The sequence below is a fragment of the Plectropomus leopardus genome, chromosome 6, assembly GCF_026936395.1.
Source record: "Plectropomus leopardus strain MGB_pleo_1.0 chromosome 6, ASM2693639v1, whole genome shotgun sequence".
NCBI classification, from domain to species: Eukaryota; Metazoa; Chordata; class Actinopteri; order Perciformes; family Serranidae; genus Plectropomus; species Plectropomus leopardus.
This window is the reverse complement of record NC_142181.1, coordinates 31471710-31491651: the sequence shown is the minus strand read 5'-3', so window position 1 is coordinate 31491651 and position 19942 is coordinate 31471710. Positions and strand designations below refer to the sequence as shown.

Sequence of the window (19942 nt, the reverse complement as noted above, 5' to 3'; positions counted from 1 at the left end):
ATTAACAGCTCCAGGTGTATACAATTGCATTTATTGTATAAAGACAAGACAGCTTGGGGTAACTGGTCATAATCAGATTTTCATTTTTGGGTAGAAAAAAAATGAGTCTGACATCTGGATAAATCTACTGGACTCAATGAACAGCAATCACAACGGGGTAAAAAAAACTGCACATACAACTACTCAAAGAGTGGCAAAATACTCTTCTCAATCAAAGACTGGATTAACGCTTAAATACTACAGTATCAACACCTATAAAAAAAATGTTCCTTAATGTTTGAATTCTATTAAAGTAAATAAAATGTGTTCACTCCGAAACTGAAAAATAAAGAGCAAGAAAGAGTAAAGGGTTGTGGAAGGTAAAAAGCATGCATTTTGTTCTTTGTTAAGCTTCTCAAAACAAGCAAAAGTATTCAGGCCTTGCTGTATTTTCCTGCCCTGTCATATTTTCACTCTATGCATCCTGGAAATATACAATTAACTCTTCAATCTGTAGGAAATGTGGAGTTTGCAGATCAACAGACGTCCACATTAAATGCATAATCGATAACATTCATTAAATGTTTTGATATCTATCATCTATCACCTCACGGTCGCTGCTTAGAGTAAGACTTCATTCAGTAAAAAAATGGAAGGACATCAAACTGTTAACAGTTTCTGTGGACACTGACTGGGGAGGAATGAAGGCTACTGTGTTAACCCGACAGAGACAGTTATGGTTGGGGACTTAATGTGACACTGTACAAAATCAATTTGCTGCAGAGGTCAGAGTGTTTAGGACACCGGCGGATGCAGGTACAGATGCAGAGCGAAGCTACTGGGAACCAGAAGATGAGCCTTGGCTGCCCTGACCCGGGTAGCCACCATACTGGCTGTAATACTGGTTCCACTGGTTCTGGTTCTGGTAGTACTGCTGCCACTGCTGAGCGTACTGGAGGAAGAAACAGAGAGCAAGCAGTGAGAGCATGTTAACAAGCTTTTAACTTCCCCCAAAATGAACCTGCATTTCTATTTTTGAACCTCCCTTTGACACAGTGGATCATTTTCATACTCCACCCAGGGCCACAGCACGAGTGTCACACATTAAACACCTCCTGCACCATTTAAAGTGGCTTCACAACGTCTGTGGTTTGCTCCTTAGTGCTTGGCATTGGCTGTGGTTGACCCTTATTTATGTCTGTGCTTTTGTGTAGTGGCAGCTGTATACAGATAATTGTGCTACTGATGAATTTAAACTGCGTTTTTAGCCATAATTTAGCAAAAATACTTTAGTACTAAAAAATACTGAGCGTTCAGGTTGCTACAAATAACAATTACTCTCATTGTTAAGCCTTTGAAATGTTGGTCATTGCCTTTCTTTCCATATTTTCAAAAGAAATCAAACCAATATGCTCAATTTTCAAAGGGTCAAACACCTTCTTAAAGGCGTCTGAGAGCTGTAAAACTGACGTCAATCCAGGTTTCAAAGGCTTAATAAATCTGCCAATTATTTTCTAAATTAATCAATAAGCTGTTTGGTCTATAAAATGTCAGAAAATGTAAAAAAAAAAAAGAAAAAAAAAGTCTATCAGTATTTCCCAAAGCCCAAGCTGACAACCTCAAATTGTCTTTGGCTTTCTGCATCACTGTTATTTAGGTTATGAAGCCATCTGGGGATCTACCAACTTGAGATAGACCAACTTATCAGATAGGATGCTTCAAAAACTACGAGTCACGTCGGGGACTGGTTTCAGGGGAAGGTTGTGTTAAATGATCAGTGAGTGCAGCTCCAGAGAAAGCAGGGCCCTTTGAGAGTGTCCAAGTGTATTGCTCTTCATTTTAACATGGACTTACACAAAATTTTTGGCTGGGCTAAAACAGCGGATACAATGCTATAGCGCTTAAAGTCTGTGAGTCATGCACTGAGCGAATGCGGCCACTTCCTGTTTCAAGTCCTCCTCTGACATTTAAGACACAGTCCAGCCATAAACTAGGTCTGTACTAGATTTTTTCATTTTTTAAAATTGAAATTTACTTTTATCTTGCTTCAAATTATTTTTTTGGGTTTTTTTGCAGCCCTCTCAAATACCAATGACCAAAGACTCAAAGATCATTTAAATACAAGTAACACTAATACTGTCCATCTCTGATCACCGTTTTGTAAAGAGCCTTCATACACAAGTCAAGGTGATGTCATTGATACCTGAGAATCTCAGGTCAACTTTGATTAAATATAATTAGCTCAAAAAATAAAAACCACTCCAACTTCCATTTTTTTAGTTAGATGTTCACATCAGTTTACATACTTATTTGGGTATTTATTGCTTTGACTTAGATGATTAGTTCAAAAATGTATTCACTTTCTTATAAAATCAAAGATTGTCAAATTTCCAACACTGTTAAATAAAATCTGTGGTGGGTGATTGTTGATGAATTGGCTATAGATTTTTCCTGTTCCAAACTATCATTACTATATCAGCTTTTTAAAATCTACTATCGGATGACCTCTACTATTATCCTAGCCTAGCACAGGTCCCTGTGCACCGACAGCTCCGTAACTTGCTGTACCCCCGTTGCTTTATTTTGAAATGTGTATAAGAGGCAGTGTTTAATCATTCATGGAGTACCTGCTGGTACTGCTGGTTGTAGCTCTGTTGTTGTTGCTGCTGCTGCTGCTGCTGCTGCTGCTGCTGTGGCTGTTGCTGGTGGTGGTTGTACGTCTGTGCAGTGGTTGGTGTCTGGCTGTAGCTCTGGCTGTATCCAGGGTACTGACTGTAGTTGCTGTAGTAATTTGGGTTGTAGCTGCCCTGGTTGTACCCTTGACTGTAGCTCTGGCTGTAGCCCTGCAAAGTGAAGAAAGAAGTTCAGGAGAACACATTAATTTACTGTAAAATGTACTTTGTTTTTGTTTATTTTATACATAAGATGTCGTGTAAAGTACCTGGTTGTATGTTCCCTTGCTGTAAGGTGCCGGGCGATTGTAGCTTCCGCTTGACGGCTGGCTGCGGCTGTATCCGCTGCGTGCATCAGAGCCTCCGTCGCGGTAGCTGTTGCCCCAGCGGTTCTGGCTATAGCTGCCACGACTGTAGCCTACAAAGTTAACATACATTATATCAATATGTAACTTTACTGTGAATGACATACTAGCCTTAGTTTTCCCTCTTATGTATAAGTATTTACAAATTACATAACTTAGCAAGCAATCATACCATTTCTCAGGGTTCATAAACATTTTTACCGATAAATTTCCATGACTTTGAGGCAATTTTTCCACAGCCATACATTCTCTGAAATGGAAACTGATACTCCTAATTGATTCTTCTTCATAACTATATAATAGCGTTTTATAGTGTATATCATTGCTTTAAAATTATGAATTCAAAGCAGGATTAGAAGTCAATATTTAAACATAACTTGAGGACTGTTTGTTATTAATAGGAGGGGAAGGGGTGGCACAAAACTGGGGAGACATGTCGAATCATTTTTAAAGCACTGGGGAGTTACCTGTATGTTTTTTAAATTTGGCTTTAGGGTAGGGGCATACAACTTTAAATGACTGTTTTGTATTTATTTTACTTCTGATCTTTTAAGGAAACATGTTTTCAAAAAATGTGACGATTTTTTCTTCTTTAAAAATCTTAGATTTTTTAAAGAAAAAAATTGGCGATTTTCATTTCTTCAGAAAAACTGTAAAAACAAAAACTGTTAGATTCTGAAATTTCTGATGTTACTTGAACATCAAGCATTATTATACAGGTCTGTGAAAGTTCATGACTTTTCCAAAACATTCAAGGATATATTTAGTTTTCCAGGCATGGAAATTATCATTTGCAAAATCCATGAATTTTCCAGGTTTTTCATGACCATAAAATTCTCTGTATCCTTGCACTCACCTCCTCTGTATCCACTGCCTCCGTCTCCACTGCGGTTCTGGTAGCTGCCACGGGATCCATCACGGTTGTCATACCGCTGGAAGCTCCCACCACCGCGGCCACGGAACCCGCCTTGCCTGTTGTCGAAGCGTTTCTCAGGGGGCGGGCCAGCCTTGCGGCCCTCCTCATTGTACTGCTTCAGCAGAGTTTCAGCCTCATCGCGCTGCAGCTCAATGAACGTCACCGCCTCCAGGAAGTCGCAAGCCTCAGGGAGAGTAAAGTTGGCTTTGGAGAGTGACAGAGGTGACCACAGGAGGAGAAGAGAGAGACAGCCCATCCAGCAAGAAACGGATGGAGAGGCAGAGGGAGAAAGAGAGGGGTGGGGGGTTGTAGTGAAGACCAGAGCAGCCACACCACCAGAAGACAAAACGAAAAAAAATTACGACCATGTACTGGCAGTGGTAATCAGAGAAACTAAGAGCAGATAGATGAAAGCAGATGGCAGGGTAAAGGGAACAAACATCACCTCCAAGGGAACATGGAGGAAACATTTGTTTAAGCAGTCAAAGTAGAGGGAGTTCAGTAGAGGTGGGAAGGGGGACAAAAAGGACAACTAGAAGGTTGGTGAGAAGAGGAAACAGCACTGCAAACCAAGCACAGCTGATGTAACGCTGTTACAAATTAACTTCCAACAATTTTAGCATGTGACTGCTTGTAAGTTTGCTATTTGGAAATGTCCTTTTCAGGGAAGCAAATTGTGCAATATTAGCTTTACTACTACATGACCTCAGCAAGGCCCACGTCTCAGTTTGCAGTGCATTAGAAGTAAGCTGTATGGCAAGTGGCAGAGAGAGGGCAAAAATAAGGAAGAATCAAATTCATGTGGACTGTTTTAAAAAAAATGTCCAGGTCTGATATCTGGCCAAAGGCTATGATGGGGGTAGGGGGGTAGGGGGCATCTTCCAAGTTTGATTTTAGAGACAACACATAGAAAAGTAAAAAAGTAGATCTGGTGTTTTGTTTGTTTCCACAGCATTCCTACCTTTCATTTCTAAAACAGCATGATCGGGCACATCCTTCCCCTGCTCATTGGTTTGCTTTAATGTTCGTTCTTTTAAATCCTCGTCCGTGGGACAAATTACAATAGCCTTGCGTTGAAAACCTTCAAAAGGACGCATTTTTCGTCTCCTTGCTGATCCATATACATTTGTCTAGCAATGGTGACAAGAAAGAAGTAGAAGCTTGTTTGTTATTGTTTACTTGTAATGGCTTTCCACTGGAAGGAAGCTGGAACCCTGCAATAATGAAGTGAGAGAGGTTTGGCTTGGATATCAGTCTACGGTTTTACTCAAATCCTAATGGCCTCTCGTCACTCCACTGACTTACCTCGCAGTCTGTGCCTTCAGACGCCTAGTGGCTGCTGATGATTGTTAGTTATTGTCACAAAGAGGGACCCCACAAATATTCAACCTGACTACACTAAAGAGTCGTGGAGTAACTTAACATTAAGACATATCATCAGACCAATCAATAATAAAAATAGATATTCAAATGACAGATTTGTTGTTGCTTCTTAGTATGTTTTAAAATGTATTACTACTAAATTCTATTGCTTATGTACAAGGTGTTAGCATTTTGTCCACCATCTATATCTATTATCTATGCGTTTGCAGAATTGAAGTTTGGATGGTAAATGATGTCGCTGCAATCAATTCCAACGTGACCTGCTGCACTGCAGTTAAGATTAAATCAGTAGTGATTCAGCTTACTAGATCATATTGGGAATACAAGTTCAAATCCATTGCATTGTATTCAATAAAGATAAAAATATGATAAAAGCAAAAACCACCACATGCAAATTTAGTCTTTTATATCTGTTTTTCCATCTGCTTTTGTATCTTCACAGTTATCTGCAGCTTACGTAGTATGTTTTTATTTGCATGAGTTACATGCTGGAAAATATAAATAATCTATATCTTACCATTTAATACTTAAGTTAGTAACCCCAATATGAGCCACTGCTGGGGCATTATAACTAATGACAAAATCATGTTGCATAAAATGCAATCTATACATAAAAACGATCATGGTTACATTTTGTTTGATCACTACAAAAGCTTGCCAGGCTTGGCCACATTTGAAGTCTCTTTTTGTGGTCCGTGACCACAAAGAAAAACACTGGGCTTCATTCACTTAAATCTTGTTTTTTCTTAAGTTTGTTCCTAAGTACGGTCGTAAGAAAAGTCTGTCACTACATGTTCTTAAACTGCAGAATTGTTCGCACGTGTTCTTATAATGATGGATCCCATTATCCCACAAGCTGTTATATTAAGTAGCATCCCCGGATATAGAAAAACGCAAAAAGGATGCAAGGAATTGCTGAAAATAAGCATGAAACCACACGACCTGCAAACCATAAAACTTAATGTATTATAGTAGCACGATTGTCAGGACTGAGGACAGTGTGTGCGCCATGGCACTGCACAAAGACTGCGTGTTTGAAACAGGCAGAGAGGGGGTGAGAGAAGGTGGACTATCTCATGCAATGTTATTGATCAGTTATTAATAACTTACTCAGAACACTGCTTTGTCATTTCTTGTCCCGCCCGCAAGAACCACTTGTGATATTTTCATTCATTTATTTTTAGATGGCATGGTTCCCGTTTACATTACTGATGTAAACTGAAGTGTTAGTTTATTTTAAAAGGCCATAATGCTTTTTGTAAAATGATGAAAATGATTCAGAAATTTTAGAAATGATCAAAATCATGTTAATATACATTTTAAGTTGTAGAACTGTAGGACTGAAGAAAACACAACCACCAAGTATTTTGCACAAACATGTCAGTGTGCTTGAGTGGGCTTAGATTCTGTTTTTAACTAAGGACTAATCCCAAATTGTAAAACATTAGTGATTTTTTCTTCATGAAATTCAAGAAAACTGCACAAATGGGTTTAAGAAGAAATTCTGTCTTAAAAGATCGCTTGGTGAATGAGGCCCATTGTTTAACAAATACTCACATATCTCAAATTTGCAACTAGTTGCACTTCCGAACAAAATGTTACAAACAATCCCTCATTAGGCTAATTTACAGGTTTGATTCAGTCCTAAATCTGCCACAGATCTACAGTAAAAACACAGCAGTTGATAAGAATACAGTCAGCATCATGCCGTGTCATGTTATTCAAACTAGGGACTTACTGTCAACAGCAGCTGATGAAACTTAGCTAAACAGCAACATTTCTGAATGAACACAAAGTACTCGCTGCAATCAAACAACTTCCCTGTTTACTTAACAGTAACCAGTGGTTTCTACACTGGACGACAGATAATCAACACTACATTTTTCATTTTAGAATTTAAGGAAAAGCTGTTCAACAGTCATGTCAAGACTAATGTTTATATCAAAACAACACTGTCATAATCAGAAAATAGGACATGAAATTACTTTTAACATTACAAGTATCACCAGGTCCTACTACTTTCTCTGATTTACTTTCATTTCCATTAACAACATCTACAAATCAACCACATACCTCTGACAATTCTTACTTTTTACAGAAGATTCTTTCTGAACTGCACAAACTCAAACTTTGTGGAACACAACCAATCTCACTTATTAAAGTGAGCATGCTACATCAAAACAACTTGCTATTCTGATGGGTCCCTCACACTTACCTCGACTTACCTGATCTTCATACGGACTCCAGTCCCAGTCAAGACAACAACAGACAGATATAACCTACCTGCACATACTCACAGTGTCCACTGAAAAGTCAGTCCACCCTGACCCACCTACCTTTATCACTTTTGCTGAACCAAGGATCTGAAAATCTAAAAACTGTTAGTCATTACTTACCTTCAGGGTCAATTTATTAAAAAACACACTCAAAAGTTCCAAGTATCTCACTTAAAATAGCTTTGAAAAAAGCTATCAACTCTGTCTTATTAAATTAGCAACAGAAGGTGTTTTTCTTACTCACCAGTCAGAGCTTACTTGTTTCTCAACATCTTTACATAGTCATGGTTTACTTGTACATTGTTGAAATTCACAAGACAAACAATACTGTATTATGACAAGAAATATCAAGTGCAAATATACTGAGGGATGAAAACATGAAATATTCTGTCACTTATGAGAGCCATTAATCAGTTTCTTTTACAATACATGACAAGCAAGTGACAAGAGGGTGATCAATGCTTCTTCTACTCTATAATACACAGAGCCTCCCTGAAAGATAAATAAATAGTCCATTAGAGAGAGTGATCATCAGGGCACATTGACTGACTGTGGCGAGTATCAGAGCAGAGTGTGGCTGGGAGGGCAGTACCTGATCTAGGATGTAATTGCGTCTCTTGCGGGCAGCGATCTCGATCAGCCTGTTCAGACATTGGGTGGCCTGCTGGATCAGAACATCCCAGCGCCCGGAGTAGTTTCTCTGGCGACGCAGACCCATCACCTGCGGAACAAATTGTTTCAAAAATTGTTTTTGGGGCTGAAAAACATGTGAATATTTGTTCAGGTCTGGGAGTGGTGGCCTAAACCAACCTTCATCTTGTCCATGATGGCATTTGTGCCCAGGATGTTGTACTTCTTCTCAGGGTTAGTCTCTGCATGCTTTATGGCCCAAGTGGTCTTTCCGCAGGCAGGCAGGCCAACCATCATCAAGATCTGAAACAAGTAAACAAAGAAAACAGGTGCATTCTGCATCAAGTTTTACTTCATCAGTCCAGTTTCTGTTAGGGCAAGGGCAATATGCTAATCTCCCGATCTGATACTATCACAAAACTTGGCTGGCAATTTGATGTGGACAGCGATTTTTAAGAACTGACATTCAGTATCACGATTAATTGTGATTCTTGTTCACTTAGCCGCTTGCCCCGCTTTCTGTTTATCAGACCACAAACGAGACAAGAATCAACATGCTAGCCGCTTCCACAGTCCTTCCGCCTCTCCCCGCTGCTAGGAGACCATTTGCGGGGGAAGAGCTGGCAATTGTTCAAGAGATGGAGCTCACGGTAGCGGCTGTAGCGGCTTAAATTTAGCCAGTATGTGAACCCTAGCACAGACGTTCACAGTGGGCTGGGTCCAATGTGTGTAAACACAGCAAGAGAAACTTTGCTGATCTGGCAGGACGTTTGGTTGGGCTGGCTGAATTCGAGTTGCTATTTAAGCAGCCAAAGATCCATGTCCTTGGCCTCAGTCAATTTCTGCTTTCTCGCTTTGGCCTTGTTCTTTATGCAGATATGATGTTGCATTACTCCTTGATTAGTTCATTAAAAGTGGCAAGTTGTTTCTACGTCTGCATTTGAATTATATCAATTCACAAATTAGTAATAATAATTATAATAATATTCTTTTATGAATCACAGCAATACAAACCACATTATTTGTGTTTATCATTTTCCTCACCTCTAGCTTCTATTTTTTTTTTAATGGTCTGATACAAAATGTATTTTCTGTTGATCTGTGACAAAAATTCCAAGTCCAATTCCACTACCATGTATAATATAAATGCGAGAAAATAAAACACCAAACTGAATGTTTTATAGAAGTATATTTTCTTGGCACTGTGCCTCACTGTTGGGCTGCATGTGATCGGTATGTCAAATACAACTCCCCTACCTCACATTCAGATTTGCTGGCAGGTCCCTTTGTGCCTCTAATCTTGTTTTCCATGCCAAGATCATGGATGTAGGTGTATCCCTCTGGTGGGGGGAAGTATGGCCGCTTTTGTCCAAAGTTGAACTCAACAGCACAATTCTTCACCAGGACGTGGGGGAACAGGGCACGGTCTGCCAGTGCCTCCTTGGTTGTCCGGAAAGCCACGCCCAGGTTTACTCCATTCTTTGAATATCCAATCTCCACCTCGTTACCGCTGTCAAAGTCCTAAAATCATCATGAGGCAGAAAAAAGGTTAATGAGTTTTTATTCTTCTAAGATTATTTTTTTTGGCATTTTAGCCTTTTATTAGAAAGGACAGATCAACAGCGTGAAAGGGGGAGAGAGAATGGGGACGACATGCAGCAAAGGGCCTCGAGCGGGAGTCGAACGCGAGGCCGCCGCAGCAAGGACACTGCCGTTATTCATGGGGCGCCTGCTTTATCCACTCAGCCACCGACGCCCCAAGTTTTTCATTTTTAAACATGGACAAAACAACACAATAACTGAAAAAAATGGGGATTTATCAAATTGATGTCCATTTTTCGGCATGCTTTGTAATATTTAAGATGATGAATTAGTCATTTCAAACGACTGTTACACGTTGATATTAAAAGAAGTGATTATATTACTGTTTCTAGTACTTACAATGAAACAGCCAATGACGTCGTTTTCACCAAACTTCTCACCGAAGTCTGCAAACTTACAGTCGACAGATTTCTTTCCTGTTCCTCCATATCCAAAGGAAAAGGGCTCTTCTCCTGAAACAAGTAAGATTGTTTTTGTTTGGTTATTTTTTTAGGTTAAACCTCACTTTTTGCAGCAAAGTATCATTCATGTCAAACTGTCATGACTGTTTGGGCTTTTGCTCTTCTCACCAAGCTGAGTGCTGCTGTGGTTGAGTGACCATCCAATTCTGACCACATGGGGATCTGGTTCGCTGCTTGGCAGGTGCTTTACAGGAATTTCCTCATTGATCTGAAGAGTAGGAGACAATTCAGGTCAATTCAAGCCGTGAGGAGACTGCCAGTAAATATCTAGTGCTGTAAAACAGCAATAAGTCATCACATTGGAAGGCACAGTGAGATATATATTTATCATACTGATATCAAAAAGGCCAAAAGAGTACTGTGGTACTTAAATGTGAAATAATACTGCATGTTAACAGGATAAACAAAGAAGCTGCTCATCCACTGTTTGAAAATGATAAATACACATGACCTGTTTAATAAATCAGGGACCGTTATGTCGAGTGTGGACACAGAATACAGAAAAGTTTATTTACAGTAGCTCAGTGTTTCAGACAAAAGACCTAACTCTGCAGAAAGGTTTGCAATATCATTTTTGTACATGTCTGTATACTTTTAAAACCACACTCACATTAGAAGTAGATACTAATTATCATTATTTTTACCTTCATCTCATAAAACACACGGCCCTGGGTGACACCATGTGTGGCCCGTGCTCCAGCCCACAGGTAAGCAAACCCTTCGATGGTCAGGGGATAACCACTGTAGCGATCTCGGGACACTTTGAAATGCAGATCACAGTTGTCTGGAGGGAGAAAAAAAAACAACAACTAGATTTTAAAATGTACTTTTTTAAAAACAGAATTAAATCTGGTACTACAACATCAAGCAGTTGGAATGCAAAACATGATAGAGACATACATTAACTGCAATAGTCTAAGCTTCATAACTTTATGAGGTAAGCAAATTAAGACTCACTGGAACCAGCTTTGGCATTTAAAGCTTCTCGTGCGGAAAAATCAGCACTTGTAGTTTCCAGCCAGCAGTGACTCCTCATTCTTTGGCAAAATTCTTGCTAATATCATGTCTTTCTTAAAATGTACCAACTCATTCTGCAGAGATTTATCTCTATGGGTGAAATCTACTAAGGAGCTTGGAGTTGCAGCACTGCAGGTTTTGGAGCGGGCTGAGGCAACAGCAGAACACTTTGTCTGCAGCTTTTGTGTAGGAGTTTGTGAGACAGGAGTCAACTGCTGAATTCACTTTTCTGATAAAAGATAGAAACAACTCATGGCTAAATCTGAAACATTGCAGTAAGTTGTTCTGACAGATAAACAGAGTTCTTGGCCAGTGACTGAATCTCAGTCTGTGCTTGACCTTTTTAACACTTTCTAACAAGCAATACTGCAGATGTTGGGGTTTCGGTTTAGGTTGTATTTGAAAGTCATGGAGTTGACCTCTGTAGAAATACTACTGTTTATGATGTATCACTTTCTGAATTAAAATAGTAAAGAATTGGACTGAATAAAGATGCTCGTGGAGAATGCTTGGAGAATGAAAGCTGGCTGTCTCACAGTCAAAGGGACTCCAGCTTGGACGGCAATTCTTAACAGCTGTGACTAGTCAGCAGTCACTGCTTGGACAGAGATGCATTTAATCCTTTTACTTACATGTATCGATTGTAACGAGAGTGTCATCTATGTTCTCTTCCTCATCTTCAGCAGGGGGCTGTGGTGTGCGGGATCTGTACAATATCATCACAGATTTAACACTTCCATTTATGAAATTCACATTTGTAGACCAATTGTGTACTATACTACCAAATAGTAGCCTAAAGAAAAAGACGGTGTTTTTTTTTTAGGATGAGCATACCTCTTGTCCTCACGGTGCTCATAGTAGCCGTAGCTCCTGCCTTCCTCGTACGGTCTCTTGCGGCTGTAGTGTCCACCTCTATCAGATTCTCCTTTGACTTCAGCCTGACCTGCGGCACCTTGTCCACCCTGCTGTTCTGTCCCATGACTCTCCTGCGGTGTGTCTCTAGCAGGCTCGGGGTCATCTTCCGTTTTGATCTCAACTTTGACTTCTAAAATGAGAAATAAGCGATAATGGTGAGTTACACGTTCATTGTTGCAACTCTACAATCAAGTTTGTTCGAAAAGCACAGCTTTGCAATACATTTTAAAAGGATGTTTCTAATATTTTGTTTCACCTATGCCTGTAACTTGGGCTGGAAAAAAACATAAATACTATTGGTACTAACTTTGATTGAATATAGACATCCCTTATGGTGTCATCAAAATGTGATGGGACGATTATAAACCTCCTCAACTGTTAATTACAGCGCTCCTGCATACCCTTAGATTGTAAAATTTAACTTCATTAATATTTTGAGTAATCGCCATACATACTCCATATCAAGTTGTTAGAACACACACTAGTGTTACAATACTAAAATGTCTAACTTTGATACATCTTGGAAAATGCTGATATTCAATACTATTTTCAATTACACGGGGAAATATGGACATTAAGGGAATAAAATTCAAATGTTTATATGAAAAGATAAATATAACATAACATAAAACATGACAAACACATTTCTTTTCTTGGTTAATGGCAAAGAGCTGCAGACTGACAGAAGTAAAAATTGTCAATGCAAGAGAGCAAGAAAGTGCAGTTGGTTTCTGTATATCAATAAGGCAGAAAACTAGTACTTAAACTGTTCCAAATATTCAGCATTGATATCTATTGATAGATCAATATTGATACAACACCGACAAAGATGCACAGTGACTGAAAACTCATCTCAACAATTTAGGGAAAGCGGGCAGCCACAGGGCAAGGCAACGGCTCTGACTGTTGCTCTATGAGGTGACTACACAAACCACAGGGTCACTATTAAACACGAGTAAAACTTTGCTGTTTGTCTCTCTCAACTTTATTTATGTCCCCACTACTCTGATGGTGAACACTTCATGAGATAATCATCGGCAGTAAAAGCGTAGAAAGTCTTGGTGACATTTGGAATTTCACAAAATATAGTATATGTAGACAGAAACACCTTATCCATTGAACATGTTTAATACTCTATGTTTAGCTGAAAAAATTCTTAAGACTCACCTGGTTTGGTCTCGACTCTCTCCTCTGCCTCTGGCACAGGCTTGGGCTCTTCCTCTGACAGCATTTCGGGTTTCTTTATATCGGCATCTGCTGTGAAGTCAGGCATGCTGTGACCTGAGTCTGACGCAGGTTGACTTTCATACGGCTCGCCTTCTGCCTCCTCATCCTCATAATAACCACCGGAATCTCGACCCTCATCTTCCTCTTGAAGGTTATCACCTTCACCTTCATCGCCATCTCCATCACCTTCACCTTCCCCATAGTCCTCAGCTACTTCTGCATCTGAAAAAAAGGAGATCCAAAACTTTTAAGCTTGTAGGAACAGAAAAAAAAAATTCAATGCGTTTTTGAGGAAGTTGTATGATTTATTTTTATAGTTTGTTCTAAACTGAATTTCTCATTTGCAAGTTCACGCTGACCTCATTTAATTAAATACACAGGAAAAGGCAATTCTACACATGTTCTGTAAAGGGACACTTTAATTGTCAAATACAGGATCAGAAGCCAAAGGTTGAAAGTGAAGGGTAAAATCACTAAGTATCACTAAGTAGCATACACATTTGATTCCGTGCAGACATAGGCTCTATATATACTGATGTGGTTGATGGAGCGAGTTTGGTAATTCTACATTTTTCGAGCAGTTAAGTGCAATTATAAGGTAAAAAGACAGTTATTAGGTTCAGCGTTAGGTTTGTAACATCACAAATGTGGAAATTCATGCAAACAAGCTTAACCCACTTTGACAGAAAGGAATTAAAGAATGGATAAATTAAGTGAAATTAAATGTTTGTGGCAATTAAGACCTCCCAAATTAAAATGTAGAACTTTTCAATTACTTTTCAGTCCTCAAATTTATATTTTTAAAAATGTAATTTAAGAGTTTTTTGGGAGACACCCTGTACATACTTAGCTAATTTATATCTACACCTCACTGTTTATTCTACAGTATATATTTACATTATTGTTTCTTCTTTAAAATAAGCTTTGCATTACTCTGCAATTCATTGCTTGTTGCCTGTCGCGTTAGATGCTAATCTACTTTAAGTGCCTGCACTCTGTACCAAGACAATAAAGTAGCACCTTATCTAGTTAAATCTATAGTCGAAGTCAATGACTGAAGGGAGAGCTATTTCTATTTCAGATAAGATCAGATTGATCATATCTGATAAGTTACTCTGTAATCATAATAATAATAATTATTATTATTATTAGTCCCACAATGAGGAAAATCTGCATTGTTACAGCAGCAAGGTGTGCAAGGTGTGAACAAGATAGCACGCAAAAAAGTTAGTAAAAATAATTAAAAAAAAAAAAAATCCAAAAAACACACACAAACACACACACACACACACACAAGGTGCCAACTCGTAAAAACCAAGGTGCCAGACTTGACAATTTAAAATATTTACACCAACAGCACAAGAAAGATAATTAAACTTGTGGAAAATTGCACTTTTTGAAGATTCTGTATCAATAGGGCTTACCTTGCTGCTCTTGTGCATCATCTCCATCTTCGTTTTCCTCGTTGTCTTGATAGTCCTGACAGTATTCATCCTCCTGCTCCCCTTGCTCTGAGACATCAGCCTGAGCGTCAGCCTCCAGCGCGGCTCTCAGCCTCTCCACCAGGTCTGCCTTCAGGCCTCTGGTGTCCAGGCCGCGGCGCTGGAGCTCCTCTTTTAACTCATTTACTTTCAGCTTCTTCACGTCAACACTCATTGTTTCGTCTGAGTGCTTCCTGACTTTAGTTATTTGCTAGCAAAACAGGGAAAATACAAAAGTAAAGTATGGCGTGCAAGTACGTCTAACTTTCAAATGGGTATCTATTGGCGGCAGAGTACCAGCCCAACAGGCTGCAATAGCTCTTTAGCTAGGAAAGTAGCGCTGAGTAGCTACAACAACATTGTACCTGGCTCCACTAAATGTGTAAAACAACATACTTTCGGCTTTATTACCGTCCAAATGTGTATAGTCGTTTGAAATGCGGACACATAGGCTAACTAGAATATTTATTATTCGCTTCAAATTGTCGCAACATAGCTAACGTCGGCAACCTTATTAGCCTAGCACTAGCTAACGTACCAACAACCGCTGCAGGACAAGTTACTTTAACTTGAAAACTACACAAGCTACGAGCGTTTTTTACTATTTTGCACATACATTATCTAGTCAATGCATATTTAGGTCAATGTATAATATGGTTATTATGCAAATTAAGAATAAAATAACGTCGAGGCCTACCTCCTCTCACGCTAGTTGCGCGGGTCAGCAGTGGTAAACGATGAGTGTCGTTGCTGCCCTCTAAAGGTCGGAAACCAGACCGAAACCTCCCGCCGGAAGTAAACAAGACCTGCTCAGGTTTATTTCACAAAAATTAAACACCCAGGTACACAAGTTCTGTCAACTTAACAACACATTAGTTTGTAATTTACACAGTTTTACACATTAAATGTAATGAGTAAAAACTATCTAAGCTTAGTTTGTGCCAATGTTTGTACAAAGTAGGAAGTGATGCAATGTTTACATTGAACGAATCCTGGGTAGTGTAGTGTCTTAAACCTACCCGCCGGATCACTTTTCAATTTTCTGCTACTGTCTCATTTCAGAGGGAAAAAAATCAATTTTTACTTTAATACATTTATCTGAAATCTTCAGTTACTTTATAGGTTCATATCAGTAATAAGAAATATAATCAATTTAAAAAAATGTCATATATATGTAGAATAAAATACCAAGCAGTATTTAACAGAGTTAAAATAGCTCCACTTTTTCCACTTTTACCTGCTGCAACATTAGAGTAAAGAGCACATTGATACATTGCCAATTATAATCAACATAATATACAGCCTATTATTCTGAAATGAGCCATTCTGCATAATCAACACGTTTACCTCTGGTTATTGTTAGTTTTTTCTGAGGCTTATACCTTTGTTCTTCGACAAAGATCTAAGTAAAATTTTTAATGCAGGAAATTATTTTAAACACTTTTTTATTTCTACTTTACTTGAAAAAAAGGTCTGACAACTTTTCCCACTCCTGCATATAAGATCATGCACAGTATATATTCTACATAAGTATTTTTACTATTGGTAATTAAAGTAAATGTTGTACTTTTACTAATGATTTTTAATGCAGGACTTGTAACAGTGAAGAAAAAGTAATTCATTGAAATTGTTTCCAAAGTAGAAAATAGAAATGCTCAGTAAAATTACCTAAAATTGTACCTAAGTATAGTGGTTGTTATTTTTCATCACTTACACAGATATCATACAGTTTGCAGTTTACTTTCATGAAGTGATGTACAATTAAAAAAATAATATGGAGTGATTCAAGGTAGGGTGGGTATAATTGAACTTAATCCTTAATTTTCAGTGATGTTTACATTCTCTTAACTTGTGTGTTAAGTGACAAAGCTCTAATAACAGTCAGCATACCATTTTTATTTGATACCAGCCTTTTACAGTTATCATCACATCCAATGTACATGAACCATAAAAGTGATTTACAGTGTAAACACAACATGACATGTCCATGAAACTGTAGGGGCAAACACTTTGGAAAATTATCCAATAACTTTACCTGATGTTTTGTTTGTTTGTTTTCTCTGTTTTTTTGCCTTCAATTAAATGCATTTAACTTTTCTAATTGATGTTAATTATTATTCTTATATAACCTACAATTCCTCTCAGTTGTTGTATGAAATGAAGCATGAAAATCAGTTTCCTAAGTGATTAATGTCCATTTGGATCACTGTAGCTGTCATAAAATATATTAACTTTCGGGAAGTCATTGCATTTTATTGTAAATCTTTATATACAGACAACTTTTTGATGGACATGCAAGATCAACCACAGAAATATGAATATGCTATGAATATCATAGCAATCCCCATTTGCAAATCGTTGCTCAAAACATGAGCTAATGATAGCACCCAAATCCACAGCGTACTGATATGCTTATGTCCACCTCTTCCATCCATCTGAATGGGCAGAGGACGGTGTGTGAAGCAGGGTCATACTCAAGCTGTACATGGCAGTGCTACGTTTGTGCACTCTTGTTCTTTCACACACAGACCAACAACCACGTGATATACCAAGGAACTAATTAATCACTTTTTGTTGGGAACAGGAAAAGACAGCAGTTGCCGGTTGATTTCTCTCAGCTGAGCATCTAGAGTCTCTGTGGTTAATGTTAGTTCTGCTATTTGAGTCTGTAAGCTGTTGATGGTTTCGTTCAGCTCCTCTTCTTTGCGGCGAGAGTTAGCAGCCTGCCTGCTGTACTCCAGCACCATGCATCCACCGCCAATGAGGAAGATGATTGTCTCTCCCAGCAGCTCTGCACCCAGCTCTGCAGCTGCCTCCTCATTCAGTGGCTTAATGGTGGAACCCCTAAATCCCATGATCCGCATCTTTGTTCTCATCTCAATCCAGTGGTAAACTGTGAGGACAAAGAGCAAACAGTGTACTGCTCTAGTTAGACTTTCAATATGATATTCTGATGTTTTGCACTTATGCTCCAGATGATATCAAGGTAACAGGTTGAAATAAATGTGGGAATACAACAAGGTGCACGTATCCCAATAAAGTTTGTGTACAGTCTGCAATGTACGATTGACTTTGTGGTGAGCTTAGCGTGCACTAAACCTCTTGAGCACACCTTGTTGGCGTTGATTCAAATGAATCAGGGAGCATTGTGCAGTCTGTACCTGATGCTGAGTTCTTAGAAACGATCACCATCTGTTAACTAACAAAAGATAAGATAAGCCTAACCTCTAGCAGGGAAATTTGGAAGTGACAACAGCATAAGGACAGCAGTGATATAAAAGAAATAAATAAGAGGTATATAATATTAAATAAGAATGTAATTGGAAACAAAAATCGCAAGGTAAAGTAATAGCACTGCGAATGCAAAACCAGTAACATAACACAATATAGAATAAAATGGTTAATTATGATATAGTATGACTTATTAGATATTGTATGATGTCAAAGTTGAAAAATGTTACTGCCATTGCCCAAGTTTCTTTTTAGACAATTGTGTGAATGATCACACCTGTATTTCTCCATTTCTATCCCAAGGGACTATTAGTTATTTATAGGAGGGTTGGATGTGGCGCAAAAAGAGGGAGGCATGTCAAATACTTTTTTAAGTACTAAGAGGGACTTTTTTAGAAGGTTTTTGTAATAGGCCTACATTGTCCTTTTGCTTGTTTTGCTCTATGTGACTGTTCTGAAAGTGAATGGTTACGGGTTAGAGCTAGCTTGTACAGGCTAAAACTGACTTTAACTTGTTCGATTAAAATGTCTAAACAGGGCAGTGGCTGTGTGAAAGGCATTCAGATTGTTGGTTAAATACAACCTGTTCAATGACACGCAAGACCCACCCGCTTCTAGCTTACCTTGCTGCGATTGGTCGATCAGATAAATCCGTGAAAGTGGTTGGGTAAGCGGTTTTGACAACTACAACCTCATTGGTTAACACAGCCCCACTCCATCTATCCCTCGTCCGGATGCCTGACACTGCAATCTAGCGGTCATCGGTAGCCGTTAGCTCGGTTACTCACCCTGTGCCGGCGGCAGACAGATGTAAGTCTTAAAGAACTCGCTTCTCCGGGCTCCCGCTTTTATTCGGTTCGCTACAGGCTTGCTCAGCTGCCTCACTCCGAGGTAGAGGAGCTTGGCGATGGGGAAGGCACCTACAACCATCTTGGCGGAAACACTTCGCCAGTGTAGGGCGGGACACGTAGAGGTGACGCGATTACGTTAAATGATTGACAAGGACGCTCACGTGGTTATATCGTCTGCAGCTCACACTTAAAAAAACCCCAAAACCTTATGATTATGAATCATCTTGGCAATATTTAATAATCACAAAAGATAATTTTATAATGAACAATAATTACATAAATAACTTTAATAAATAACTATTATTTATAATAAAGTTTGTGTATGTATTTATTGTGTTTATTTATTGTAAACGAAAAGCAATAGTTCTCTATTTTATCATCATTATTACGGCCGTAAAGACTCATTTTATGTCGGCCTAACATGTCTAAACTGTTGAACCATTTTCCTCTTCTCTCTCTCGTTTTCGTTTTTATACTTTTAGTTACCCCTTAACCCTTTACATATGCTGTTGTTTTTGATTAATGGGATGTAGCAGGATCAAGGAAAACTTTTAATGTCATTTTTTTAGAAACTAACCTATGTTTTTAAACTATGTTTAAAAGTGACTAATAAATCTATCGTGTACCTTGTACTTTGTACCTTGTTGTTTGTTATTGCACATTTTTACAAAATCTTTAAAATCATGTAATGTACACCCGATTTCACATTTAGTGATGGAATGATACTGTGCCTAAATATTCAGAGCTACTGAATATTCAGTAGCCCATATTGTAGAACCAGAATATGCGATTAAACCTCCACTAAAACGTGTATAATAAACTGTATATGTATGTGTGCATATAATTTCCATATAGTATATAGTCAACCACATTTGTAATGTGTAATAATAATATTAACAATAATATCAATAAGAAACTTGGCAAGAAATATCCCAC

The 19942-nt window shown here is 38.5% G+C and overlaps 2 protein-coding genes across 2 annotated transcripts; both read right to left on the bottom strand.

The window, feature by feature from the left end:
• Positions 1–9: 9 nt before the first annotated feature.
• hnrnpul1 (heterogeneous nuclear ribonucleoprotein U-like 1) lies at positions 10–15741 on the bottom strand. Its single transcript, XM_042486640.2, has 16 exons — positions 15622–15741; positions 14868–15135; positions 13384–13665; positions 12136–12346; positions 11934–12007; positions 10929–11068; positions 10393–10492; positions 10163–10275; positions 9479–9742; positions 8402–8524; positions 8184–8312; positions 4894–5062; positions 3873–4136; positions 2921–3069; positions 2607–2822; positions 10–931 (listed from the first exon to the last, which is right to left on the bottom strand). Exons 2-16 carry the CDS (start codon positions 15097–15099, stop codon positions 815–817), a joined length of 2583 nt encoding a protein of 860 aa, XP_042342574.2. The 5' UTR covers positions 15100–15135; positions 15622–15741; the 3' UTR covers positions 10–814.
• Positions 15742–16799: 1058 nt separating this feature from the next.
• Positions 16800–19138, bottom strand: opa3 (outer mitochondrial membrane lipid metabolism regulator OPA3). Its single transcript, XM_042487183.2, has 2 exons — positions 18944–19138; positions 16800–17817 (listed from the first exon to the last, which is right to left on the bottom strand). The coding sequence occupies exons 1-2, from the start codon at positions 19083–19085 to the stop codon at positions 17489–17491; spliced, it is 471 nt and encodes a 156-aa protein (XP_042343117.2). The 5' UTR covers positions 19086–19138; the 3' UTR covers positions 16800–17488.
• Positions 19139–19942: the final 804 nt, after the last annotated feature.